We start from the raw sequence: 25,488 nt of genomic DNA, 5'->3' as shown, positions 1-25,488 counted from the left end.
CGTGACTCCCGGCAACGAAAGGGAGGGACACCACTGGTATGTGTATTATATGTGTATAATGATGAGCGACGAACCAAAATCCAACGGAGCAAGTAACAAGCAACAAGCGCCGCCAGAAGATTCAAGAAGAGCAGGCTTCACGGGGACTTCCCACGGATAGTGTGGTCGGGTGGCGACGAATCCCCTTCGCCGGAGCCGTGAAATGAAATCGTATACAGGTTCTTCCATCGACGCTTGTCTAACCAGACATCACAAGATAGCAGTCTGACTTTTGGACATGTGTGACACGGGAACAATTTCTTCTTGCACCAGTTTGGCTCCAGTATTTCTAAGGACATACATATATAGGCTCTGCAAAAGCCTTGGCGGCAGTTGCATCGAAACTCTTTTGTCTTCCTATCACGTCGCAAGAAGCACGAGAAAAAGCAGAAATGCCGCCACTCTTCTGTCCCGCTTGAGGAAGTCCAAGCTTTTTGACCCACCGAGAGCATACGCATCCCAGTACCAAAGCAATCCGCCATCTCTGGCCATCAAGTCCTTCAAAACAAAGACCTCCCACCGTTATACCTGGTGGCTTGTCGACGTATCGAGAGCCATTCTTTCGCCTGATTTTCATCTTCCTTCTCGATCTAGCATCGCCAGGACCCGGGAGATGCCACTCTGATATCGATCCCATGGTTGCTCCCAGCTCTTCACGCTGAAATGGTCCCTTCGACAGGTATCCCGCAATGTGCGCAGTCCTTGCAGGACGACGGCTGACTTTTCGCTTCCCACACCGACATGTTAGAGTGTTACGCCTCCAACCTCGGCCATGAAATGAAACTCCTCCAGGTGCCTCACTATAGAGCAATGTAGGTCTTTGACAACGATGTCCTCCTCATTCCTGCCCGAACTCCGTAACCAGTCACTTGTAACATCATAACTCTTTTGTCGTAAATCATAATCTCATAGTGCCAACAGTGCGCCTGCATCTTCAAGAGACTTGTTCAAAGCTCCCCAGCCTCCCTTTCTATCTTCATACCGAATTCTCTGTACACCAATATTTGACTTGTTGGTCGTAACTTTTCACAGGACCGTCGCTTCATGCAACGGTAATCTTTCCCGTCATTAACGCCGTAACCAATCGAACTTTTTTCTAGGATCCATCCCGGTCTGTTGTGGTTCCACCTGTACACTTCGGTCGTATAGCTCGCTGCGTGGGTCTGCAGAGTCCTATTGTCCTTGATTAGCATGGGGCGCGACGCATTGAACGAGCAAAACCTCTCACCTCTGACTCCTCAACGATCCTGGTTTCCAATATCAACTTGGTTATCTCATCAGTCCGAACGGACCTTGCCGGGAAGCTGTAGGGATTTTCCAGACTTCGTTGGATGCCAACAATGACATCTCCCATGATCTCAAATTTCTTCCAATTGATGTTTGTGCCGATAAATGTCTGGTTGGCTGAAGCTGCCATAGTAAGATCTTGTCGGACAAGTGGGAGAAACGGGATTCGTTCCCCCGGAGAATTGTCCCAAGCCATGCGATATGCGGCGTGAGATCTTGATATACCCATCAGAATAGTCAGTCTCAGAAATTGCTTCTGGACCTCTGGCGGTATCAGATCTCGGGTCGCACCCAATCGAGCAATCTCATGGCCAGTGATGCCCGCCACGATAGCACCGAGGGAGTTATAATTATTCAATTGCCTCACTTTCCATGCAAGTGCCATAAATTTCTCCAAAGCTCTTGCTCGGTGTTTTGGCTTGTCTCGGAGGAGAATCATGCCCGAAACAAATAATGCCAAATGGTTGAAGTTTTTCACCATGGCACCGATGTTGTCGCCTGAGCTGGATTTCCTTTTCTGTGATGTGGAGATAGAGACGTGCCGAACAAAGTCCCGGGGTCTGATTGCCGAGTACACTGTCCAATCCATCCGTGTAATTTCCCTAGCAAGATCATCGAGGGTGCTTTCCATGAATAGATGCCATTGAAATTTACTGAGGCGAAAACGAGGCACTGGCCTGAATCTTTCCGCTTCCAGTTTTGCATTTTCCAACTGTAGAAAGTTTGCGTATGATTGACTGGAGGGATTGCTTGATCTGATCATGCTGGAAGATGTTGAAGGGACATTGGAACCGCGTGCAGATGAATTTGTCCCGTCAGGATCGTCATCACTGTCGCCTTCTTCTCGTCGTCCCCTACGACTTGATCTCGTCATATTCTCTGTGCTCGGCGACGGAACCAGGGTCGATGATGACGACGATGTGCCTGCTTTGTGGTGGGTGCTGGAGCCACCTTTTTTGCCTGACGGAAAGGGAGAGTCATCAAAGGCCCAATCCAAATCTTCATCAGGAATGATAGTATCCAGGTTGTTGCTAATCTCTCTGGCAGCAGGGGCGAACACCTTGCTCTTTTCGATGCTTTGCACAAATGGGATAGCGATATCACGAGCAGGGCCAGGAGAAAAATCTCCGGGGTACGTGGCAGTCCATTGAGCCAACACCTGCAGGTAGCGAAGCATCTCTGCGACCTTGGTGAAGTGAACCATCTTACTCTGTTCCACCTTCATGAACTGGTCAATAATGGCGGTAAGCAGCTTTTGGGGGGTTGCAAAGGCACGGTACAGACACAAAAACGACGGAACAAATTTGGAATCCGTCTTGTTCGTCGGCAACAAGAGGAGCTTGTCGACCAACTCCTGAAAAGGGACCCCGCGCTCTGTGTTTGAGCCTTCGTCAACTTTGAGGCTGCCCAAAGTCGAGGCCAAAGCTTCAACTTCAGTCCGAGGGGAGAGGTCATGCGAGTCTTCGTCCATGTTGAGGAAGGTTTGATACGCTCGGCTGTCAACGGTGGATGTCGACTCAGGGCGAAGCATTGATTTTACATAATAGGAATCGGGCGTTTCGGGTACTGCTGTTGTTGAGGTTTCAAGAGACGTCAATTTGCCAGTATAGTCACCGGAAGATATTGGTGTGTGGGGTTCCGCTGGACGGCGCTGGGATTGAGGAACAGCGGTTGTATCCAGCCTGAGTTTGGCCTTGCGACCGGCCGGAGCTACATCCTCCGTTTCTGATGATTGACTATATTCGTTCTCGGACTCGACTAGTGCTTGTCGCACTGAAAGATTCAGCAGCAGCTCCTTGGACTTGGATACTTGCAATCGACTATTGGATCGGCTTCTACTTCGAGCGGTCTTTGGCGACGGGTCTCTTGAGACGACGCGCTGGCTGCCTGCAGACTCGGTGGAGGTATATGACGACTTGCTTGCTCGAATAGATGCTGCATTCATCGTCAGTTATTAAGGTCACTGTTCGTATAGAAGGCCCCATTGGGTTTGAGGGTCGGTCCACGAGAACGTGATTGCGGAGCAGCCATATTTGGGAAGTCTTCTTCTCATGGCGGATTATGGATAGGTGAAGCGAGAGCGATGAGATAGGAGTGAGGAATTAGAGAAACCCCAATGTTGGGAGCGAAGACAGTGCGAATCTCAAACACTCATCAAGACGTACCTCGCGGAGAAGCAATGACTCGGTGAATCATTGCAAGAAAACACTGCTTGGTGTTCTCAGGTGATCTGAGGGAGATTTCGGCAATGGCAACCTTGGCAAGATTGCGACGGAGAGTCTCATGGAAACGCGGACTGATCTGACGAGATTCGTCCTTAACGTCGCATTTGGCAGCAACAAGCATACAAGGCACGCCAGTATTGGTCATGGAGGCTTTAGCGACATCGTTAGCAAGAGACCAAACTGAACTAGGAGGGATATGTCTGCTTAGGACTGGCGGTAGGAAGGGATCGGTGCGCTCTCGTGGGTGGCACTTACTCAATGCAGCCGGGACGTCGGCGACGCTTTCCTTGTCAGAGACGTCGTATAGACAGAACACACCGTCAATTTCGGGCAGAGGAGCCCCATTTAGGTACGGTGGCCATTCGATTCTTCGCTCGCTACTGAAGTCGACATCCTCAAAGAGCAGCTCGAAGAGTTGGATCTGATAGCACCTGTCTCTGATGCGGACTTCAATCGAGGTACGAGACCGCTCTTTTCCAATAGCGTTTCGAATAAATGTGGTTTTGCCTGAGTTGCGAGAGCCCAGTACCAACAAGTTGATGGACGAGGTCGACTCCGAGTCACTTGCCTGGAGACAACCCGAGGTCAATATAGCTGCCGAGGACTGGAACTATCCGGGCAGGCGACACAAATAGGCAAGACGTACCTTGTTCGGTATCTTCGCCTCGAGGGAATAGCCAGAGAGTTGATGGCGATCTGAGCGTCGGGTGTTTGTGCTACGGTCTGGAGAAGTCAAAGAGTCAACCCGAGCATGGGGTTTTGAGCTTCGGTGGCTGGCATCAGAGGGTTTGACAACGGCGGATGGACGCCTCTGGTGGTGCTGGTCTTTACGTCGATCAACAGTGGGGGCCGAGTTGTGCCGTTCCCTGGCTTTGGGAGGCGGCTCAACAACCTTTGCGTCGAGTGACCGATACCTTGTGGAACGGGAATCCATTGAGTAGGGCTGGAGGGGGGGACAGGTTCAAATCACTGCATAGCTACTGGTACCGGGTGGTTGGCAGGCTCAGGTTGGAGCTTTGGGAAACCACTCGTTGCAGATGGATGACGACCAGAGAGCTGGAAACTGGTGGAGGTCATGGATTTCTGGGACATCAAGACACCAAGTCAATGGGTCTTTGTGATGGACTAGCGGAAGTCGGGAGGAGATGAATGTGGTTAGCAGTGCCAGCAGAGCTCCGTGTCGAGGAGAGATATGGGAAAGGGGGCTAGACGAATCGAGCAGGTGGGATTCGGGATTCGGGTGGTGATTGCCTGTCGGTTTCAGGTGATGGTAGTGAGCGTAGTCCCTACACCAGGTTCGGCGAGGTGAACGAGCGTGAAGAAAGTAAAGGGTATATGAGAGCAGAAGCGAGTGTCGATCGAGGCAGGATTGAGAAGAAAAAGGTGAGGTCTAGCACCGCAGGCTCCGTAGGGAATCGGCGGAGGGTGGATATCTGGGAGGCCCGAGGCTGGATCAACAGTGGAGAGGGCAATCTAGCCCGTCGACTTGGATTCGGGTTGGTTCTGGGCCCAACGACAGGAGGAGACACAGGTGGGTAGACAGGTGAGACCTTGGAAGGATGGGAAAGCTGGAGATTCGAGGGCTGGCGTTGGCGTTGAGGTTGAGGTTGAGGCTGGGGGAAGAGAGGGACAGAAGAGTCTCAGAAGGAGAAGGAGAAGAAGGATTTAGAAGTAACGACGGAGTTTCGAGTGTTTCGGTTGCAAAGGGGAGCATGAAACTGCTGCTCAGAGGAAAAGTGTCGTGCCGGACGCAGAGAGAGCGGGAGAGTTGGTGAGAAGAAGTTCGGCCCCATGTGAAAAGGACTGGATGGCTCCGAGCACACGTCCAGTAGTCGATTTTTTGGTCAGGTACTGCAACCAAGTGCACCCAAGTCTGTGCCAGTCAGTGGTGGTTGATGCAGGAACTACGCAGTAGCAGGCGAGCCGGAGGCAGCAATGAAGTGCATGGAGGCTGCACCCAAAGCTGCCGGGCTGCTGCAGGCTGCTGTAGGCTGGTGGTTCCGCGGGCAGGACCATGCAACAGGCCATTGGCGGGGGAGTCAGTCGGTGCTGGTTAAGACGCCCGGGGCCGCCTTGGGGGCTCTCTAAGGGCGCGTTAGGGTGTTTAGACCGGCGATAGGCAAGCAAAACCCCGGCTGCGGCTCTAGTGAGAGCCACTTGTGCTGCTCCCACCCGCCGCCACCATGCACGATCAAAATATTGGCAGAGTGCATCCTGCACCCTTACACCACCCTTGCAACCTTGTAACCTAGCACTCGGAAAAAGCGACCAGAGGTTTGAAATTGCTCGAGCAGGAAATTTCAACGAGATAGGAAGGGACTCGACTTCCGAGGCGAGCCTATTCTATGCCTGCATTGCATATGTGAAGTGCCGTGAATGACATATTAAAGGCTGTGCTCCGCGATCTGCGAGGTACGTCTACTCGGGAACAGAGCTCGTCGTCTTTCTGTCCTGGAGAAGTACTCACTCCGTAGCACAGTCACAGCGTCATCATCACCAGAAGAAGGGATGCCACAGCGTAAGTCTGATGCGGTCACCCCTCATACCTGGTGAGCTGGGCAGTCATGTCACGTTCCAACTCACCTTTACTTCACTTTTATCTCACCTTCACCTCACCACCACCACCACCACCCCCCGGTATATGCGTATCTCGATAATATCCATGCATACATCACCCTCCTCCCTCGAGCATGTCGCAGCTTCACGATTATTCACCACCTGCACTGCTACTTGGTTGCCTACCCTGCAGCAGCAGCTAGTGACTTCCCGGCAGCCAAGTTCCATCCTGGTCAGGGGCCATTCCACTGACAAGCCCTTCAACCATCGTCCCCACTTCATTCTGCCTCTGCGCCTCCTGAAAAGCTTTGGGGCTTGGGCTTTGGCTTTGGCTGCTGCAGCCTCTCAATCTTGGTGTGGCCGGCGTGCAGCAGCAGCTTCTGCCTCTTCTTCCAACCCACGCTTTTTCCCTTTATGCTGCAATCTCCCCACGAAGCTGATCGCGAGGGCATCCGTACTCACCCAGAAACCATGACTCTTGAAGATCACGGTGTTCAAGCCTTGTTCCAATCTCATGACCGCGTCTGTTGCGATGTATCTGCGCTTGGCTGGCTGGTTCCGGCCATCTCCCTTCAACCACTAACCCATTGATCGGAAGTTATCGAAGAGGCTTTCTCGATCAGCTCTAGGTGATTTCCTTTTACTACTAGACAAGGGGATACTCCGAATGGTACAGCGTGCCGAAGAGCGTGTGCCCCTCATTGCCATGGTCGATGTCACTCTGAATACTCCAATGCCACATAGCAGCTAGTATGGGTAAGTTGTTCTCTGCCACCAGTTCTCTCCTCGTGCTCGATTCAGTGTGATTCATGCCTGTGCGCCACCCCGCAACGCCAACAAATCTATCACCAATTTTCAAGCCACCCGTTCACCGTTTCAGAAGGGACCTTCAGCTCCTCTTCCTCTATGGCGCGCACTATCCCGCATTCGGAGTTATACTCTTACTATGTAGGAACTCTCTCCTTTCCAGCCGTTGGTGGCTTCAAGTGATCGAGCTGGAACGAGATTTGTCCTTCGCATTTGGTCGAGCCTCGCTTCATTCAAATGTCGGTCCCCCCCCTTTCGCTTACCTTCGTTCGAGCTCAAAAAAGTGGGCGACAAAAAAACGTGGCAGTTGAGCGCGCCAACCTCCTTTCGACGCGTCAAGCATATTCAACATAAACTGATGGCGGACATTTCTGCAATCTGGTATCATCACCCATCGTGAGCGCGTGAACTCGGCTTCTCACCAGATTTGAACGCATCCTCAAGCTTGGAAATGTCGTCCATATACTCGGGTGACCACGGCGAAGGACGCAGCCCCAGGGCAAGCAGAAAATCCATCGGTCAGGCTATGCAGCGGACGTGGGAATGGATGGCGGCTCATCAGACAAGATCCGGCGACTTGACCTCATCGAACTCCTCACATTCGCCTTTTAGCAACCCAAACGATGATCTAGATCTTGATTCACTTTTCAAGCGTCTGGACAAGTATACGACCGAGATGCAGGAAGTGGAGGATCGTCTCAGACGAGCGAAGTTCGTTTCCGAGAATCCCGGAGGGATCAATATCAAGAGATTCTCCTTTGAGGGTATTTCTTCTCTGGAAGCGACCAAACCTTTGCAGACATTTGAGTTTCCGGCGAAGTCAACTCCTTCCACCGAATGGAAACTGGGACAAGTCTCAAGCATCACCACTTCCTCGGAACAGACCTCGCCAACTCCCCTCGCCCACGCAGAGCTCCAGAACTACTTGAGTACAAAATATCCGTTGCCTGATCTGGGCGAATTACCAGAGGACTCGGCGGCACCATTATTACTTGGGAATTGGAAACAACGGGCAGAGCAGCAATTCTTGCCCACAAAACTAGCCCTAAAGCGTAGCAGCAGCAGATACTCGGACAGAGGAGAATCATATCCGGACTACTCACGCCAGAGATTCGTGTGGAAGCGGCAATCTCCATCGCCATCGCCCCCTGTGGAAGGAAGTCATCACACAACGAGTTCCGAAAAGAATCAGGTCTTGGCCCAGATGCCCGAATATTTAATAGAGGGCGATAATGACTACCATCAATACGACTTCTCTGAGGAGGACGAACCCGGTCCAGCAATTCCAAGATCTTGGACGTTGCCGCCCAGAACGTCAAGCATGAAACAACCGAACAAAGAGACGTGGCAGGGAGACGCAACCACTCTGCTCAGACCATTGCCCCGCAGGAGGATGACAACCAGCGACGCACGGCCTTCGATAAGAAACGGTGGATACTGGTCCAGTCAGGGAGCCGAGCTCTTTGTCAAAGGCGATGAACCACCTGTTCCTGGGTTATCTCAATCTACCTCGATCGCGACATTGAATTCGAATCCTCCTATGACGCCTTTGACACTGAGCGATCCTAGAGAAGACCAATTACGCCGAGAGATGGAAAGTTTTGCGATTCAGGACGGCCCAGAGACACTCGAGCATCGATACAAGAAGCGCAGGCCTCCATTGCTAAATTTGTTCGATTCGGACGAGGAGGAAGAAGAAGATCAGCGGTCGGTATCCACCACACTGGAACCAGACAGTTCTAGCTTGCTGAGCTTGAATGACGACCGGAGCGTCAGACCTCGACGGCGGCGCAGGAGCATTTTCAGCATTTTTCAGAGGAGGTCGCCTGTTGAAAAGCTGATTGACATGTATTTCACCGACGAGCCGGAGGAGAAAGCCGGGCCCCAGAAAGGGTCTGCTCGATCCAGAAAAGGATCTCTTGTTCGAGAAAAGTTGCCAAAAAGCCCCGGAACGCCACCGCTACCTCAAGCCCTGCACGGGAAGCAGACGTCGTTTTAGACAGGAGCATTGGCATGGTTCGAATCTGTCTCCGACCTTCTTGACCCCAACTCTGCCACCAGCTCTGCAAATGCCATTATCCCCGACGTCTCGGCAGTATCTGAATCTAACTGGCGTTCCAGAAGTCGCATGGCACGGGCAATGCGTTTCTGTGGAGTATCTTGGGACTTATGTCCGCGCGGACTTTGGGATGTGAATTGGCTTGCTTCGCGGTCGTCGGCAATAGTGGTTTCAAAGATGAACTTGAGTTTGGCACGCAGGGTTGGATATTGTTGAAACAGATTTTGCAGCCTATGATCCCCGATCAGAAGGTCGACAAGGGGCGTATCCTCAATTGAAGCTGCCTCTGACTTCCCAGGTGCAACTTCAGGGTTTGGAATGTCACTCTTGGGTGTAGGCTGTTCACATTGGCTCTTGTGCGTCTTGAAACAGGGCAAGGAACAGCTGGTTCACAACAAGGTTAATGACAAGAAACTAATGTAACTTGATGAAGTATATCGCACCTTGGAGCCCTACAAAAGGGACAATGGTATTTGGAGGTTGGATTTTGACATACGCTGCAAGGCTCTAATGCCATGGGGCAAGCAAGGCACTTCTGGTAGCTGGAATGTTGATGTTATCGACGCGGCAGTCGACCAAGCGAAGACCACTCAATGCCGCCTTTGAATTGAAGTACGAGTATTCTAGGGGGGAGAGAGACACCTACGTAGATCGGTGCTCAATACAACAATTTTGCTCTCTGCAAAGGGTGATTGGGTGCGTGCTGATTGATTGGCTTTTGGAGGGTGAAACGAAAAATGCTGGGGCGGTGCCACGTGACGAGTGCCCTCCAGGTTGCGTCATTCAAAGTTTTTCGCCTTCGGAAAGTTGGTTTCTAATGCAGAATGTCGAAAGCTAGACACTGACGGCCCTCACAACATCCCAAAAACAATCCCATATCTGCACACTTCCCGGCTTCTTTGTATAACTACCGAAACCTTTGTACATAATACCCTTTTACCATCCGATACGATGCGTGGTCTCATACCGTCTCGGTCACTGCGCGCCCTGGCCGGCGTGAGTTCAAAGCCGCCATTGAACCCCGTCTGTCGGGCGGCCTGCATCCGTCACGTCCATCAGTCGTCCGTCCGCATTGCCCCCCTCACCTCGTCGCAGTCCCGTCGGCGGCCGGTTCTACGGCCAGCGCAGCAGCAGCCCGCGACCTCGATCACGCGCGCAACCCGGTCAATCTACATCCAGACGCAGCCGACGCCCAACGCCTCGGCGCTGAAGTTCCTCCCCAACCACCCCGTCCTGCCGGAAGGCTTCCCGTCCACGTTTCTCGAGTACAACTCGCCGCGGTCGACGGTGGCGGCGCCGCACCCCTCGCCCCTCGCGGCGCGACTGCTCGACGTCGACGGGGTGTCCTCGGTCTTCTACGGGCCCGACTTCATCACCGTGACGAAAGCCGAGGACGTCAACTGGGCGCACATCAAGCCCGAGATCTTCGCGTTGATCACCGAGGCGATCACATCGGGCGAGGCACTGGTGAATACCGTGGAGAAGTCTACGTCGGCGGAAGATGGCCAGGGGGGTCTGGGCGAGGACTCGCTCGCCCCCAACGACGAGGACGATGAGGTGGTCGCTATGATCAAAGAACTACTGGAGACGCGCATCCGGCCTGCGATCCAAGAAGACGGCGGGGACATTGAGTACCGCGGGTTTGAGAACGGCATGGTCAACCTGAAGCTGCGGGGTGCGTGCCGGACGTGCGACTCCAGCACGGTTACGTTGAAGAATGGCATCGAGTCGATGCTGATGCACTACATTGAGGAGGTCAAGGGGGTCAACCAGGTGCTGGACGAAGAGGAAGAGATTGCCATGCAGGAGTTTGCCAGGTTTGAGGAGAAGCTACGGCAACAAAAAGGCCCCGACGCGGCTCCTTCGACCGTGGGCAAGGGCACTCTCGATTTCGTGGAATGAGATTTTGGTGGCTCTGAGGATCGGCACCCGTTTTGTTAGTTGTCGTGTCCACGAATGAATCCAGTGGCATCTTCTCGGGAACGATTGACCGGATAAGTCCTGGCCTGCCTCTGGCGACATATGCCTCTCCCCGTTTCCCAGACAGAACGGGAATTTCGTAGAGGGGATCGGGTGGCCAATGAGAGGGGAGAACCCGGCGATCTTTCTCCAAGCATCGAGCTGCGGAGGTCGTCTTGGCGGGCAACGGAGCGTTGAAGAAAGATTCCCGAGGTGATGTCGAGGGGATCGAGATAGAGTATCTGGGCAAGTGTCGCCGCGGGGGAACAGGCACGTCAGGTGGACACGGCTGGCGCAGGTGTTTTGAGGGATATATACGTCGCCTAAGTACAGAGAGGATCTCATTCGTCGTCGGGGAGGTGGCGCCATGGGTGAGACGAGCAGGAGTGACGAAGGGGGGTCCAACCGGGGGACATGACTTTGTCTGTGGTCATGAGCACCAGAGCACGAAGTACAGTACATTGGTGTGGTCGGTACACCAAGTAGTATAGATCAGGGCGCACATGCTTCTGAGCGGTTTGAAGCAGGCCGTTGTTGGTTGGCTTCAGGTTTGCGCCAAGGGGCAACATTTCGGATGGGCGTAACAGAGTGATTGGCTTCCCCGCAAAATGTTGAATTGGATTCCGGTGGCTTGATGCATGTCGGTGTCAGGGTCAATCATGGGGTGGAGGAGGTGAGAAGAAGCATCTCGATCGAGGGCAGTTCAAGGGCAGCCCGTTCTGGCCAGTGTTGAGCAGCAGCACCCACTACCGTGTTCATCATGGCGCCAGTTTTACAGTTACGGAGGACCAGGAGCAAGGGTGCCAGGTTGTAAGAAGAGGAGGGATGGAGGAGTCGGTCACTCAATACTGCCTAGCAGGACAACAGAGGGAGGGGAGTGTGGGTGTAGATCGATCACTGAATGTTGATGATGTGCATGACGTTCCGTCAATCACAACTACTGGATATCTGCTTGTTGTCGCAGTCATTTGTCGATGCACCTTGCCGACAATGGGTTGTTGTTGTATTTGTTGGTTACACAGCCTCTCTCTCTCTCTCTCTCTCTTTCTGTCCTGGGCCAAGACCCGCGAGGACATGACCGCTAATTATTACAAGGAAGGTACCTTCCCCCCAGCCAGCCAGTTGAGCAGAGGGAGCCACTCAGTGCCAGGTGCTGGTGCCAAGTGCCAGGTGCCAGGTGCCAAACAATAACAATAACGCCCAGTGGGGTTGGACTGTGGATTGTAGACTGTGTGATGATGATGGTGGTGATGATGGTCATGAACTTACAGCTGTCTTTGTTGCCTCCCTGTCTGTCTGTCTGTCTGTCTGTCACTCTCTCCCTGTGACGCCCTCCATCTTTTTGGCTCATCTCGCCGTCTTGCCGTCTTGCCCTCTGCTCATCTCATCTCTTTCCCCTCCTCTTTTGCCATTTGCCTTTGTGTTAAACCTCCTCCTCGCTCTTCTCCTCTCCGTCTCCGGCTACTCAACTGGCTAGACTCGGCAGCCGCACTGGCCCACCCCCGCTCTTTGTCAACAAAACCCAAAGCTTCTTCATCCTGTCCTCGTCGATGATTGCACCTAGAAAAGGGCCCAACCTTGTGGAACTTCACCTGCCTGTTCCGTGGGCTTGACCACCCCCCCGGCTGGGGTAAAAAGCTACTTGCACCTCCCACACATACAAATCTGCATCCATCTCATGGCGTGACTGTCCCTCTTTGTCCATCAGGCGTCCTCGGTCACATCTGATCCCAAAGCTTCAGGCTTCAGAGCTTCGGCGCCTCCAGGGTCAACCGCGTGGTTGAATGGGCCCATGCCCAATAATAATTGGCATCCACTGCCACTCAACATTCTCCCCCCTCCGCCCCCCAGCTAGACCTTGGACTAACAGAACCGCCCCAGCACAGGGCCACACAGGCCTAAACTTCTTTTTCCCCGAAGCTTGGACACTCTGTACAGTCTCTTTCTTGGGCTTCTTCGTTCGTCCTGGCCAGCAGTTGTTTGACTTGTTTGATCGTTGACGGGGAGGGTCTGTGGTCCTTGGTATAATCCGCGTTGGCTCAATTGCGCCCTCGCCTCGCCCTGTTCTTCTTCGTATCACCTGAGCAGTGTTTTTCGTTGCGGTGCGCTCGTTGCTATAATACTTAGCGCTGGAGCCGAACACGTGCGTGCTGCGACGCTGCTCCCATCGCCCCAAAGTCTCTGGACGCCATCCCATTCGATCCATTATTGATCATCGTGGTTTGCCCCCCTCGTGGACCAGTCAGAGCGACGCCAAACCTCTTTTCCCCCGCTTAGACCATCAGCAGTTCCCGCCTCTTCGGCCTCCAGACCTGGCTCTTTTTCCCATTCCTGTTCCCCTTTCCCAAGAAACCTCCCGCTGGGAACTCTCAGACTCCTCGGCCCTCGCAAACCCCCCTCGAACAGCCTCCCAAAACGAAGTGGTCGCGTGAGAAACTAAGCGAAAAAGCCTGTTCATCATAATCCGGGGAAGGCGGCACTGTGAGCACTGAGCAGCGAACAGCCCCCTCCCCCGTTTCGTGTCCGTCCATCTGTCCATCTCTGTCTCTCCCTCATCTCTCGGATCCCTCCGCCTTGTTGTTCGTAGTAAGTTCAAAGGGCCCATTCACTACCCTCCCTCACGCCTTCTCCGCCTCGACGCACACACACACTCTCTCAACAACCATCCATCCATCCATCACCCTTCACCACTACTGCTGCCACCATCAACCCACTTCATCTCTTTCCACCTCCCCCAGGCACACGATTTTTTCCTCCCTTCCATCCTTTCCATCCCCATCAATCGCTTCCACTGTCTGGTGACAACGACCTTGCCTGTCTCTGTCCTTCTGTCCTTGACACCTCCCCCACAAGCCTCAGACAATCACCTGACTCTTCTAGCCACTTGCTCTGGGCGCGGGCCGATCGTTTGTCGTCAGGCCAGATCCCGAACTATTCGCCGACGACGACCAGCTTTGTCGGCCACGCCACCAGATCCCTCCCCAAGTCATTCACCAGCGTTCGCAAAACACTCGAACCCCTCTCTGCAACGTCCTGCTCTCTTCCGGCTTGTCCCAGTAGGTCCCACAGCCCCCCCCCAGACGGAGAGTTGGTCCCGAGGCGCGGCCGCGCCCCTACTCAGCCATCTCCATACCCCGACATGTTAAGTCAGACTGTCCGCCTCCCCATGCCTCTTCTCTAGCCACAAGGTGAGTTGGAGCTTTCAGTCTTCATCGCCCATCATCAAAATTCGCTCTGAAAATGGTCATGTCGGTTCGTTGGCAGGAGTGGCCTGGAGTGCCATCGGCATCTTTGTGGGTGAGAAATCTCAACACCTGAGAGTGACTCTTCCACCTCGCCCATCTCACTTCCACCCAGCACGAATCAGAACGTTGTCATATCCCAATTTCTCTCTCATCTTGATTCCAAATCGGCTTTTGCAATCAATACCTCCTTCGACATTGATGGCTCTTTTGCTGACTCGAAACGAGAACCAGTGTCAACCCGCGTCGAACCTGGCGTTGCCACCCTCACCCATCATGAGTAACACACCCAACAAATCGGGTTTGACGACTCGCGCGCCTATGCCGGCGTTCGGGACCTTTGGCGCACATCAAGCATCCGCGTCGCTGCTCCTTCAAAAATCCAACCCAGGCCTGGGCAGGTCGACTCCCGATTCCGAGGCTCTGGCTTCTTCAGACGACGAGCCTGACCACGCAAAGTCCGGCGCTGGCAGCAACGTCAAGCACAACCGAAACGTGCGAAGAACCTCATGGCTCAACGACGTCTCGTTGGCCAATGCAAATCGCAAACCTTCCATCACCGGTCCCTACAGCCCTTCCACCTCCCACCCAGGAACCCCTGGAGCAGAGCCCACGCCCTGGGGAAATCCCAACGCTGCTGGTCCGGGAGCATGGCCCAACCCCACGACGTCGTATCCGTGGCCCACCATTTGGAGCCAGGATGGTCGTAAAGATCCGCCGGCCCGACTGCAGGAGGTGTTGCCCACAAACGGTGAAGGCGGCATCCCGTTCTCGATTCCTCTACAGCCGACTCCCAAAACCTATCGCTCACAGTCATATTCTGTGGGCCAACTCGACACGACCACTGCGCCACCGGCTAATCCTATATCCACCTCAATTGAAGCGACGCGCAGCAGGCTCGGAAGTCAATATCCTTTGCAAAGACGGACGTCGCGGACCAGTGGGCTGGGCGTGCTTGATCCCGGTGGTCTAGGCCGTCTGCGAGAGGTAGACGACGATGAGGAAGACCAGCGCGATAATGCCACGCCCGAAGCCATTAGTGTTGAACAGGCGCGGATGATCGAGAGGCTGGAAAAGGAGAATGCTCAACTTCGTCACGCTGCTCAAAATCGTGACCGTGGTTTCCCACCAAATGCCACAGCGGCCCCAGTTCAACCTCCTGGGTTTCGAAACACGCGGCTCCGAAGCGCTGTGCCAGAGGAGGCCGAGACTGCAATTGATGATAGAGAAGACCTCGCCGGATTCCCTGGTCGTGAGAATAATGCCCGTCGGATGAGTGAACAACCACTCGGATACACCGAAAGACAGTCGCTCTCCCCCAGCGAGAATCGTACTTTTGACGGAATCAAGAAGGCACATTGGCAGACTTCCCTTGGATTCGGTCCCATCCCCGAAGCTCCCCAGAGCCGCCGACACTCGTTCGCTGACGTGCCAACTCGCCATGGATCCTTCAGCTCGAATGGTGAGCACATACTGCAAATGTTGCTTTTACATTTTCCCGGGACTAATTGGTTAGGTCGCGACGACGATGCGACGGCGTATGAAAGCGGATCCCAAGCGTTATCCCAAGGAGATGATCGTAAGTTGGCCCTGGCTTTAACCCTAGCCCTGATGCACCCGAACGAGGATCAAATGAATAATACGTACTTACGTGACCGCCACTTTGCAGCTGCGTATTTCAACACCACCGAGTCCACCCGACGTGCTGCGGACGCCCGAGTCCATCAGCATCACCGCGATCCGCAACTTTACGGACAACATCTCGGTGTTGGACCGTACCTCGAACCGGCGGCGCAACCGCTCTTCATCGTCAACTTCAAATGTTGTCGCTCGGATGTCTTCTACATCCAAGAGGGGACCGGCCTCCACGTCAACGTCGGTGACCTAGTCATTGTTGAGGCAGATCGTGGCACCGATCTGGGCACGGTTCAACATACAAATGTGACGTGGGAAGACGCTCGTCGTTACAAAGAATATTACGCCGAGGAACATTATAAGTGGTTGATGATGTTCTCCTTGCAGAGTCGAAACGGCGGGCCCAACGTCGTCAACCCCAATGGTATTCCCGGTAGACATGGCAGCGCGGTTGGAGGCATGGGCCCTCAAGGCCATCACGGTCCTCACGACTCCTCTGGCCCTGATCTCAAGCCAAAGATGATCAAGCGACTAGCGCAAAATCACGAGATCCAAGCCCTGAAGGACAAAGAAGGTAATGAGGCCAAAGCCAAACGGGTCTGTCAACAAAAGGTTCTGGAGCACCGACTGAACATGGAAATTCTTGACGCAGAGTTCCAGATGTATGTTCTCCATGCCGGACCCTCCTGCGACTGTACTAACACCACTTAGGGACAGCAAGAAGCTCACGTTCTACTACTTTGCCGACAATTACATCAACTTCAATCATCTGGTCACCGACCTCTTCAAGATCTACAAGACCCGGATCTGGATGTCGGCCATCAACCCTGCGTCTTTCCAGACTCCGACCGCGTCCCTTGGTATCCAGCCTGTCTATAGCACAGCGCCCGGCGATGAGCGCCATCGTCGACGGCAGCAGCAAGCACAGCAGCCGTCCGCTCTCAGTCACCAGGCCGTCACCACGCCATTCGGAGATACCTTCGACGCGGATCGGAACTTCAACAACCACCAGAGTCAGGGTATGCGGAACGCTTTCTATAATCAGTTCCAGGACGTTGGGCCAGGAGCTCAACAACTGCAACCGGGAGTATCGCCGTACGCTCAAAACATGCAAGGTCAAATGGACCCCTTCATGTCCTTCTACGGTCAACCGTTCCCTGCCCTCAATCCTAACGCGCCTAATTTCGCCAGCAGCCGGCCCGACTTTAGAGGAAGAGCACCAAATCCACCAGGTGATGTCAACTGGATGGGACGATTCCAAGGGCTCTCACTCGGTTCCTGAGTCCGGAAATGTTACCTAATGCATGGGCATCGCACGACGACACTTGTCTCGCGACTTATTTCGGACGAATTCTTGCATATGATGACCGGATGACCAAAACGTAGAAAGTGGTGTTCAGCAAGACGAGGTTCAAGGAATTTCATGGAAGGCAACTAGACCTGCGCTTTGGGAAGCAGGAGGAAATGGTTGAAAGATAAGACCGGCTGATGAACGGACTTTGTGCTGGACGAGCATTATACACGATTTTGTTGGATCGTGATTCAAGATTTTTCTTTGACATCAAAAATCGTTGGTTAGGCTGGATTGGACAAAAGACCTTTCAAAATCAGATTGTTTATGGTTTGCTGGATACAGAAAGATGAGATAATATCGAGCTGAGGAGAGTACAAAAGCTTACATGGGGCTGGTTGCTTGTGAGGTTGAATGTCGCGATTGAGCTGAATGCAAAGTGAGCTGGATGTTGAACATTGGAGGGTACATGTCCACATTGCTGGCTGGCTTGTGTATACCAACACCAGAGTGCTTTGGAGATGAATGACAATATGATGGAGCTTATCATCATTGCTCAATGAATGCATGGAAGAGCCAAATGATGAGTGGCTGCTGCTTTACTGCGGCAGTTGACTTCTGATTCCTTGGGGTTCCAGATTTCCTTCCCGCATCTGCACAGATGCTGACTTTGCTACCACCGCCCAGTCACCCAGTGTCATGACATGAACATACCCAGTATTTTCTCGAAATCGGATGCCAACGCTCATCCATACAGGTACTGGATCACACGGATATGACGGATATGGCGGGCAGTACAGCAATGCCAGGTAAAGCCCAGTCCCGGACTTCAAGGCCAAGCACATGGCTGCTAACGCTGACCAGTTCGGCCCACCTTACATTCAAGTTCACGCAGAGGCAGCTCCAAGTCCCATCATAAGTCAGTCAAATTTCAAGATGAGGTAGTGCTCTCATCAGAGGCGTCATCGCCAGTAGAGGAGGACAGAAAACGCAGCGATAAAAGCGCAGAAGACCTACCGTGAGTGACTGGTGGTTTCGGTCGATTTGCCCAGTGTCAATGACCAGGGCTACGTAGGTTCAACCAAGAGAAGATGGACAAAATATGGGAGAAGCTCAATACAGCAGACCCATGGCCACGCCAATTTGGGAATGTGGTCAAAGACAAGCAATCCTTCCTCGTCACAAAGCTGAAGAAAATCAAGGAGAAGAAGTCGGCTTCACATCCCGGCTTTGCAAAGCGTCATCAGCTAACAGTCTCAGCGCCCTGGATAAGCAATCCTTCGATGCAGAGATTACACCACTTCTCAAGTCGGCTCTTGGGAGTTTCGCGAGCGGTGTCCCTACGGATCCCACGTCTTTTGCTGCGCCAATCCAAGTTCAATTTTTAGGGGCGGAAGGGCAGATGTACTGCGACGCAATGGTTGATCTCATGAAGCAATCAGGGGCCCTCATATTTGCTTACGATGAGCTTGCACGCCGCTCATCCCATCAATCCCGTTTGCAGGAGATCAGAGCATCCTTTGAGAAGGACAAGGAGGTCAGCGTGAGCACCATCGAAGCCGGCAAAAAGGTCACAAGCATGGACATCGAGAAACTTCTGGCCGACAGGCTTCACGAAGTCAGGGACCCGCATGGCGTCACAGCTGAAGAGGAGCAAAAGGGTAGAATGCTCTTGTCACATGGAACGGATCATCAAGAGGCTGCTTCAAAGGAGACGCTAGGATGGGGAAATGTGGCTCGGGATGCAGAAATGGCGATGGAGAGACTCTGTTTTGCCGGACAAGTACAGACGAGCGAGCGCTGATCCTGCATCTTGCGACTACCATGAGATGAGAGGTTTTGGCCGTCAGCTATGTCTGCATCGGGGAGCACAGTGGCTTGTCTCATGTACCAAGTACGAAGTACGGAGTAGGAGTAGCTGGACCAATACTAGGAGTCGACTTCTGATTGGCGGACGCTGGCGCCAAGATTACAACTTTGCCAAGCCTGCGCACGAAACTTGGCCGTCGAAAATGAGAGCCGATCTAGTCCTCAATCCTCAATCTTCAGACGCTCTATTTTCCACCATAACCGTCTTTTGTGAGGCGCGACAGTCGAGGTAAAAGGATGTCCCAGATGATCAGCTATATCACCAGCTAACAATTCTTGCCAGATGGGTGCCCTCAAATACGTCGAAGAACTTCAAAAGAAGAAGCAGTCCGATGTCCTTCGATTCCTTCTCCGAGTCCGCTGCTGGGAGGTAAGAGACTCCCCGAGATGACAATGGAGCAGACAAGAGGAGGTTTCAGAAATCATACACAGACGCAGCCTCTTTGCTCTGTTTCCATTTGTGGCACATTCTCGTTTGGGACATGTGTCTTGCTATACACTCGTTGAACACGTTTGCTGAGAGTGCATAATATAGCTCCGACAATTGAACGTCATCCACCGCGCCTCTCGTCCTTCTCGACCTGACAAGGCCCGTCGCTTGGGCTACAAGGCCAAGCAAGGCTATGTCATCTACCGCATCCGTGTGCGCCGCGGTGGTCGCAAGCGACCGGTGCCCAAGGGTGCTACCTATGGTGAGAAACAAGCCCGTCCCGGCTGCCAGGCTCAACGTTCGTGAATCAAAAATCCTGACGATATAATGTGCAGGCAAACCCACCAACCAGGGTGTGAACCAACTCAAGTACCAGCGTTCTCTTCGCTCCACTGCCGAAGAACGAGTCGGCCGCCGCTGCGCCAACCTCCGCGTCCTCAACTCTTACTGGATCAACCAGGACTCGACCTACAAGTACTACGAGATCATCCTTGTGGACCCCAACCACAAGGCCATTCGTCGTGATCCCCGCATCAACTGGATTGTGAACTCTGTCCACAAGGTAAGGAACTCAACTCACCCTGCAAAAGGGATTGAGATATCTCCAAAAAAAAAAAAGGGGAATTGCATGGCTGACTTGTGCACTAGCACCGCGAATCCCGAGGTCTCACCGCCACAGGCAAGAAGTCCCGTGGTTTGGGCAAGGGACACGGCTACACCAAGACCACTTCCGGACGGAGAAAGACTTGGAAGAGACACAACACCCTCTCGCTCTGGAGATACCGCTGAAGGGGGACTGCTTGAGGTTGCTGAGATGGTGGTTCGCGTGTGGATGGGGTTCGTACGCCGCATTGACGATGGTTGCAAGATCCTGCGAAAAATGCATATGCTGCAGGAGAGATGATACGCGGATCCTGACGCTCGGGTGGCGAGTCTGATCGTGATAATGGGATTCGTCAAAAAAGCCATGAAGCGACAGCGTCCTATGGATGCGAGATCGATCTTGCAGAGAGAGTGAATCCACGAAATACTCCGTTTTGTGCGAGGGCATGGTAGGGAGAAAGGTCTCGGGGATGCTTGCATGCACACGTGGATGTGAACGAGTCTTTCCAGTAAGCGAGTGAATGGGACAGAAAAATAAATGGTTCTTGCGACGAACAAACCCTGCACCCGCACACAATACAGCGGCCCAACAACTTTTGCAAAATTCCCCCCGCAATTTCTTTCCCCGCAGACTTTTCTGTATGACATTTTCGGTTTGATTTCTATGACTGTAGCCGTCTCGCGGTCTAGGCAATACCAGATCCCTCCCTTCGCCGTCTCGTGACCAAACTCTCCAGCAGCGGCTCCTACATCATTCTTCTTTCCTCGTCCATTACCAGCTCTTGTGCAGAGCACCATACTCCAGTCCCGGCTCGCCAGCACCCCCTTTGAAGAAAACCCGAGTCCCACAAACACCACGCACCGGACACCACTTACACACCTCTTGATCCCATACTCCGTTTCTTTTCCCACCCAAAGCGGTCCGGGATTCTATCCGCCACTATGCCTTCGACCACGACGACGGCTGCCGCCGCCTCGACGACCCTCAACCTCACCGGCTCGGGCTCCGCGGCAACCACCGCCGAGGACCTCGACATCTACGACGAGATCGAGATCGAGGACATGACCTACGACCCCGCCCTGCAGATCTACCACTACCCATGCCCCTGCGGCGACAGGTTCGAGATCTCGCTGGGCAGTTTGAGGGAGGGCGAGGACGTCGCCGTCTGTCCCAGCTGTAGTTTGATGGTCAGGGTGATTTTTGACCTGGAGGATTTGGCGGGCGGGGAGGGTGACGAGGATGACGAGGAGGAGGAGAGGGAAGAGAAAGACGAAGAGAAAAAGGAAGCGGAAGAGGAAGAGGCCGCCAAGTGATCAACTCCGGTTTTTGAAGGAAAAAGAGAGAACGGGTATGGCTGGAAAAATAAAGCTCGACACGGCAAATTTAGATGTGTGGGTGGATGGGTGATACGTGGCGACGACACACGGTTGAGGCCTGCCATTGCAGCAGGATCATGCCGTCGAGGGTCAGTTACCGTGTGCTCGACCACGACGGCGCGCCATATGGGGGTCGATCCTCTCGTGTTACCCGTCGAGATATCCCGCCAGCAACGCCCCTGCAGGTTTGACGCCTGCAAGTACGGAGAGAGACGGCTGTGCGGTCCTCCCCGACCTCACACCGCACGAGGTCGAAGACTCCTGTGTCGCAAAACATGTCCTCTCGCCGGCTATTTCGCGGCGATTTTTTGTTGGTGGGCACGGACGCACATGCTCCCCTCCGAGTTTGGAGGAACAGCTCGAGACGGTCGTCACCCTCGAGCCTTGCTCTTCGCGGCTCAAGAGCGTCGCCGGTGAATAGCCGTCGCGGATCCTTCCTGTCTCTGCCTCCGTCTCCGTCTTATGGGGATTGGGGGTGTGGTCCATACCTCCTTCCAACCTGCTAGAAAGCGCGTTCTGGGACGTCCGATTGGAAGAATGAAGGGGGGACAGATTGCTTGTTGGAGGTATCAGCAGAGTATCGAACCCGGCTCTGCCGACCGCGTATCACCGCCACTTACTCGGTACGCTGGTTAGAGACGTCCCAAGTCCTCAGAGGATAGGGAACGCCGAATCAAATCCCCAGGCCTGGCCACCAATACGACCATCGCGGACTTGGTCGACGGCAAGTCGAGCTAGCAGCATAGCCCTCCGTTGCGCTGCTTCTCGTCACCCTTCCACGTCGTTACCGGGCCAGACTCTGGCGAAAGTCACAACGAGGGGAGCCTTGAGAGCCGCAGAACACGGGACAAGACTTGTCGAGATGCACGACACGTTCGGATATACATTCTGTGCGGTAGCTGTAGGGCCCTGGTTCCAGAGGGGAGAATGATGCGACATACGTATCACTGATTACTGGTCACCGGTCACTGGTCATGCTTAAATATCATCGCACCTCTCCACAAGATGGTTCCTAGCTGCGGATTCTCGTTGTCGTTATTGTACATGTCCAGATATCCCGTCCCACCCTTGCCTTCTCCCCCCAGAGGCCCGAGTCCTCAGGGCATAAACATTTTCTCCGCGACGGGGCGATACTCGAGCCCCCAGCCCGGGGTGGCCGAGGGCTCGGCGCCCATCTTGCAGATGCGGACGCTACGGATCGTGATGTCCCTGGCCCATATAAAAGGGGCTTGCGGGTTCTGTTCGGTTTCGGTTTCCAGCACATCGCTCCCATGAGGATTGTTTTCGGCAGTGCTCGTAGGCTTCGGAGTTGCTGCTGCTGCTGGTGGTGGTTCATTCTCCTTCCTCCCGTTACGGGTCGATTCGTGAGTATCAGTATGAGCATTTGATGGTGACGAGGATGATGCTCCGGCTTGGCTCGTGCCCGCGTCTGGGCCATGGTTAAACCGCCTCAGAATCTCCCTTGCGTCCACATTCCCGTCGTCGCCACCTTTGGCCTTTCCTTTCCATTTCCCTCCCCTCCCTCGGCCTTTCCCTCCGCTGCTCTTCACGTAGATCATATTCGCGACTGTGGCGTGCAGAACCAAGGGTCTCGTCTCCGTGATGAGCCCGGCTTCCCGGAAGACATCGCGCACCAGGTTGCCGAATCTGTGCAGGCGAGAGCTCGGGTCGTGGGGATGCGCGAAAAAGACGCGGGCCGAGCGGGCGGAGGGAAACGTGCCCAGGGCGGAGAGGGATATGGTTAGCGGTTGTGGGAGTTCGGGATCTCCAGAGTCGTCTTCAGGCAACGTCGACGGTGCAGGGACCCGCGGTGGCGAGACTTCTCGGGTCAGGGATTGGAGTGTTTGTAGGGGGGAAGACAGCATCGCTCCAACGTCTTTCGCTGTCTCTCGCGGCTTTCCCTTTTCTTCTGCGTGGTGGTTCGGGGGATCTGGCATTGGCTGTGGGCTTGTGGGCTGCCGTAGGTCCTGGGAACCAGCCTGATCTTCGTCAACGGGCGGCAGACTTCTGGCATCATGTTGGGCCACATTGCTTTGGGACGGTTGGACTTCTCCAGCTGGGAGACCTCCGACCTCCTCTTGCCCTTTAGATCGCGTCTCCTTATCCGGGGTTTGTTCGTCGACGTCTCCGCTTGCTGCACCTCTCGGCCCTCCCTTATTCCTTCTCCCTCGCACAGCCTTCTGCGCATCGTCCCCTTCCCCGGACTCCGCTCGCCTAAGCAATTCCAGGTAGTCAATCTTCTGCAGCAACGCCGCCGCGTTTTCCAAGTCTTTCGCGGTGGCAAGGTGCATGACCCCGAGTGTCAGGTGGAACGTCCCAGGCGGACGATGCGCCGGATCTGGGATGATTCTCACTGCTTGATCCGCATCCTGCCCCCGTTTTTGGCTACGAGATTGCTCGACGTCTCTCTCGGGAGTCGCATCCCGATCTGCAGAAGGCAACGGCGTGGTGACTGATCTGAAGTACGCCAGGGACTGAGAGAGCTGTGATACTGACTCGTCGCTCACTAGCGGGAAGCAGACAAAGTGCGTGGGACGCTTGTTGCTTTGAGATTTTGCCGGTTTGTCATTCGAGGGCATCCTCCCCGATGCTGCTTGGACTGGTTGATGCCCTGAATGCGTTTGCTTGGATGGGGTTGTTGGCTGGGTGGCAATGGAAGCCATGGTGATAGCAAAGCTTGATGGTCTTGTCGAAGTTGGAGATCTTAGTCTGGTGGGCTCTGCTATGGCTCGATGGTATAGTCTCCGAATAAGACAGTCGGTGCGCATGGAGATTATAGACCATCAGACGACGATTCTGTCATTCAAGAGGGGACTTCTCCCTCCTTGCACCCTACAGCCTTGATCGGATTCTCGACGTCTGGATTTCTTGAGTATATACGGAAGAGCGGTAATTCGCTCACCCAAATCATTAAATGCTGGCACCTGGGATCAGAGATAATTCCATGTCGGCTGAGCAGTGAGCAATAATTCAGGCAGACAGAGGGATATTGTGCTGGTGAGAAAGGGCCAATTGGGTTCAACTTCGTGCTTGAAGAAACATCATTGGCCAAGAGATGGCAGCCTCGTCAGCCTCACCAGCCTTGCCAGTGGCCCATTATGGCTTCACGTCTGTTCTTGAGCAGTTGGAATATAGCGGTGCATTATGTCAACATGATCATTGTGCCATCCTCCCTTAGCTGCTTTGACTTTTGTGCATCGCTCGTTATCTTATTCACCCTTCCCCCTTTTTTGGCCCCCTTTCCATCCCAGCCTTATACTTCAACCCATGAGGGGAGGGGCCCAGATGCGCACTCCCCTATGAGGATCCTCCCTCCGACATTCTATCTCTGGTGCAAAATGATCAAATTTGCAATGCCAGCAAAGGTCAATTGCCCAACAGCCACGGAAAGATTCCAATCTCCACCCAGACCACCCCATAGGGCGACGCAAAGCCAGACAGCTGCAAACACTGGCCAACAGCAAGCCGCAAGCGGTGCTAATTCATGTCGAAGACGATCGGTGTGCCATTCTATCGTATACATGAGACCGCGAAACTCCTCAGTCTGTTGATACAGATGGCGTTCAAAAGAATTCTTGATGCCCTCATCTCCGCTGCAAAAATTAGCTGGTACTAAGTAGGGGCTGGCACCACAACTCACTAGAGTTCGTAAATCAAGTTCCACCCAGCCATTCCTTCAAGGAACTCCAGTCCATTTGCCTCCTTTGGGCTTTGTCCGCACTTTGTCAGGAGATCTCGCATGAGAAAGGATTGTCATTCTTGACCACCCCAGCAACGTGGAACTGCAGACAGTGAGGAATACCTTCTTGTCTTTGATCAGCAACTCACTTTCACTTCTTCAACCTTGGTCACCCCGTAGTATGGAAGCCACTTCTTCCAAGTTTCCTGGTGCTTGAAGCATGTCTGCTGTAGTCTTTCGAAGATCGCAGCATCGCACTCGGCTGGCCTCTCCTCCGGCATCAACAAAGATCTCTCTCCACCTCTGGTTTGCCCGATCTTCAATCCTTACTGGCGTGGGCGAATCTAGGGAGTTTTTGGTCGGCTTGCGGCAAGGGACGGCGATGGCACATAGATTGTTTCCGTTCCTCAAGCACAAAAAACTGTCGCCC

The 25,488-nt window shown here is 53.8% G+C and overlaps 9 protein-coding genes across 10 annotated transcripts; 5 read left to right on the top strand and 4 right to left on the bottom strand.

Moving 5' to 3' along the window:
- Positions 1-285: 285 nt before the first annotated feature.
- On the bottom strand, positions 286-5,293 carry PV07_10949 (uncharacterized protein). Its single transcript, XM_016398329.1, has 5 exons — positions 4,198-5,293; positions 3,807-4,119; positions 3,492-3,701; positions 1,268-3,261; positions 286-1,212 (listed from the first exon to the last, which is right to left on the bottom strand). Exons 1-5 carry the CDS (start codon positions 4,483-4,485, stop codon positions 1,108-1,110), a joined length of 2,910 nt encoding a protein of 969 aa, XP_016242891.1. The 5' UTR covers positions 4,486-5,293; the 3' UTR covers positions 286-1,107.
- A 1,168-nt stretch (positions 5,294-6,461) lies between these two features.
- On the top strand, positions 6,462-9,591 carry PV07_10948 (uncharacterized protein). Its single transcript, XM_016398328.1, has one exon. It carries the CDS (start codon positions 7,366-7,368, stop codon positions 8,911-8,913), a length of 1,548 nt encoding a protein of 515 aa, XP_016242890.1. The 5' UTR covers positions 6,462-7,365; the 3' UTR covers positions 8,914-9,591.
- A 215-nt stretch (positions 9,592-9,806) lies between these two features.
- Positions 9,807-11,876, top strand: PV07_10947 (uncharacterized protein). The gene has a single exon (XM_016398327.1). It carries the CDS (start codon positions 9,925-9,927, stop codon positions 10,873-10,875), a length of 951 nt encoding a protein of 316 aa, XP_016242889.1. The 5' UTR covers positions 9,807-9,924; the 3' UTR covers positions 10,876-11,876.
- A 1,224-nt stretch (positions 11,877-13,100) lies between these two features.
- On the bottom strand, positions 13,101-13,716 carry PV07_10946 (uncharacterized protein). Its single transcript, XM_016398326.1, has one exon. It carries the CDS (start codon positions 13,535-13,537, stop codon positions 13,214-13,216), a length of 324 nt encoding a protein of 107 aa, XP_016242888.1. The 5' UTR covers positions 13,538-13,716; the 3' UTR covers positions 13,101-13,213.
- PV07_10945 lies at positions 13,496-17,678 on the top strand. Of its 2 annotated transcripts, none has more exons than XM_016398325.1 (5): positions 13,496-14,120; positions 14,409-15,636; positions 15,691-15,753; positions 15,844-16,471; positions 16,521-17,678. In XM_016398325.1, the coding sequence occupies exons 2-5, from the start codon at positions 14,451-14,453 to the stop codon at positions 17,089-17,091; spliced, it is 2,448 nt and encodes an 815-aa protein (XP_016242887.1). In that variant the 5' UTR covers positions 13,496-14,120; positions 14,409-14,450; the 3' UTR covers positions 17,092-17,678. The 2 variants fall into 2 exon arrangements, with proteins under 2 accessions (XP_016242887.1, XP_016242886.1); XM_016398324.1 differs by having other exon boundaries at positions 13,813-14,229.
- A 206-nt stretch (positions 17,679-17,884) lies between these two features.
- PV07_10944 (60S ribosomal protein L15) lies at positions 17,885-20,188 on the top strand (the record flags this gene model as incomplete). The annotated part of the gene is made up of 8 exons (XM_016398323.1): positions 17,885-17,909; positions 17,965-18,118; positions 18,176-18,310; positions 18,361-18,883; positions 19,253-19,339; positions 19,505-19,661; positions 19,735-19,961; positions 20,048-20,188. The coding sequence occupies 8 exons, from the start codon at positions 17,885-17,887 to the stop codon at positions 20,186-20,188; spliced, it is 1,449 nt and encodes a 482-aa protein (XP_016242885.1).
- A 756-nt stretch (positions 20,189-20,944) lies between these two features.
- PV07_10943 (diphthamide biosynthesis protein 3) lies at positions 20,945-21,316 on the top strand (the record flags this gene model as incomplete). The annotated part of the gene is made up of 1 exon (XM_016398322.1): positions 20,945-21,316. The coding sequence occupies one exon, from the start codon at positions 20,945-20,947 to the stop codon at positions 21,314-21,316; it is 372 nt and encodes a 123-aa protein (XP_016242884.1).
- Positions 21,317-22,351: 1,035 nt separating this feature from the next.
- On the bottom strand, positions 22,352-24,363 carry PV07_10942 (uncharacterized protein). Its single transcript, XM_016398321.1, has one exon. The coding sequence runs from the start codon at positions 24,145-24,147 to the stop codon at positions 22,477-22,479; it is 1,671 nt and encodes a 556-aa protein (XP_016242883.1). The 5' UTR covers positions 24,148-24,363; the 3' UTR covers positions 22,352-22,476.
- Positions 24,364-25,104: 741 nt separating this feature from the next.
- Positions 25,105-25,339, bottom strand: PV07_10941 (uncharacterized protein; the record flags this gene model as incomplete). Its single annotated transcript, XM_016398320.1, has 2 exons — positions 25,105-25,161; positions 25,208-25,339. 2 exons carry the CDS (start codon positions 25,337-25,339, stop codon positions 25,105-25,107), a joined length of 189 nt encoding a protein of 62 aa, XP_016242882.1.
- Between the last annotated feature and the right edge of the window lie 149 nt (positions 25,340-25,488).

Source organism: Cladophialophora immunda, assembly GCF_000835495.1.
Source record: "Cladophialophora immunda strain CBS 83496 unplaced genomic scaffold supercont1.7, whole genome shotgun sequence".
NCBI lineage: Eukaryota > Fungi > Ascomycota > Eurotiomycetes > Chaetothyriales > Herpotrichiellaceae > Cladophialophora > Cladophialophora immunda.
This window is presented reverse-complemented; position numbering and strand designations above follow the sequence as displayed.

Bases quoted from the DNA above. Each gene is read 5' to 3' on its own strand.
- PV07_10949 (XM_016398329.1), bottom strand. From the start codon at position 4,485: ATGGATTCCCGTTCCACAAGGTATCGGTCACTCGACGCAAAGGTTGTT. The intron at 4,120-4,197 runs GTACGTCTTGCC...GGTTGTCTCCAG, and splicing joins AGGCGAAGATACCGAACAAG to GCAAGTGACTCGGAGTCGAC. The intron at 3,262-3,491 runs GTACGTCTTGAT...CGATGAATGCAG, and splicing joins AGTCATTGCTTCTCCGCGAG to CATCTATTCGAGCAAGCAAG.
- PV07_10948 (XM_016398328.1), top strand. From the start codon at position 7,366: ATGTCGTCCATATACTCGGGTGACCACGGCGAAGGACGCAGCCCCAGG.
- PV07_10947 (XM_016398327.1), top strand. From the start codon at position 9,925: ATGCGTGGTCTCATACCGTCTCGGTCACTGCGCGCCCTGGCCGGCGTG.
- PV07_10946 (XM_016398326.1), bottom strand. From the start codon at position 13,537: ATGGGCCCTTTGAACTTACTACGAACAACAAGGCGGAGGGATCCGAGA.
- PV07_10945 (XM_016398324.1), top strand. From the start codon at position 14,173: ATGGTCATGTCGGTTCGTTGGCAGGAGTGGCCTGGAGTGCCATCGGCA. The intron at 14,230-14,408 runs GTGAGAAATCTC...AACGAGAACCAG, and splicing joins TGCCATCGGCATCTTTGTGG to TGTCAACCCGCGTCGAACCT. The intron at 15,637-15,690 runs GTGAGCACATAC...CTAATTGGTTAG, and splicing joins TGGATCCTTCAGCTCGAATG to GTCGCGACGACGATGCGACG.
- PV07_10942 (XM_016398321.1), bottom strand. From the start codon at position 24,147: ATGCGCACCGACTGTCTTATTCGGAGACTATACCATCGAGCCATAGCA.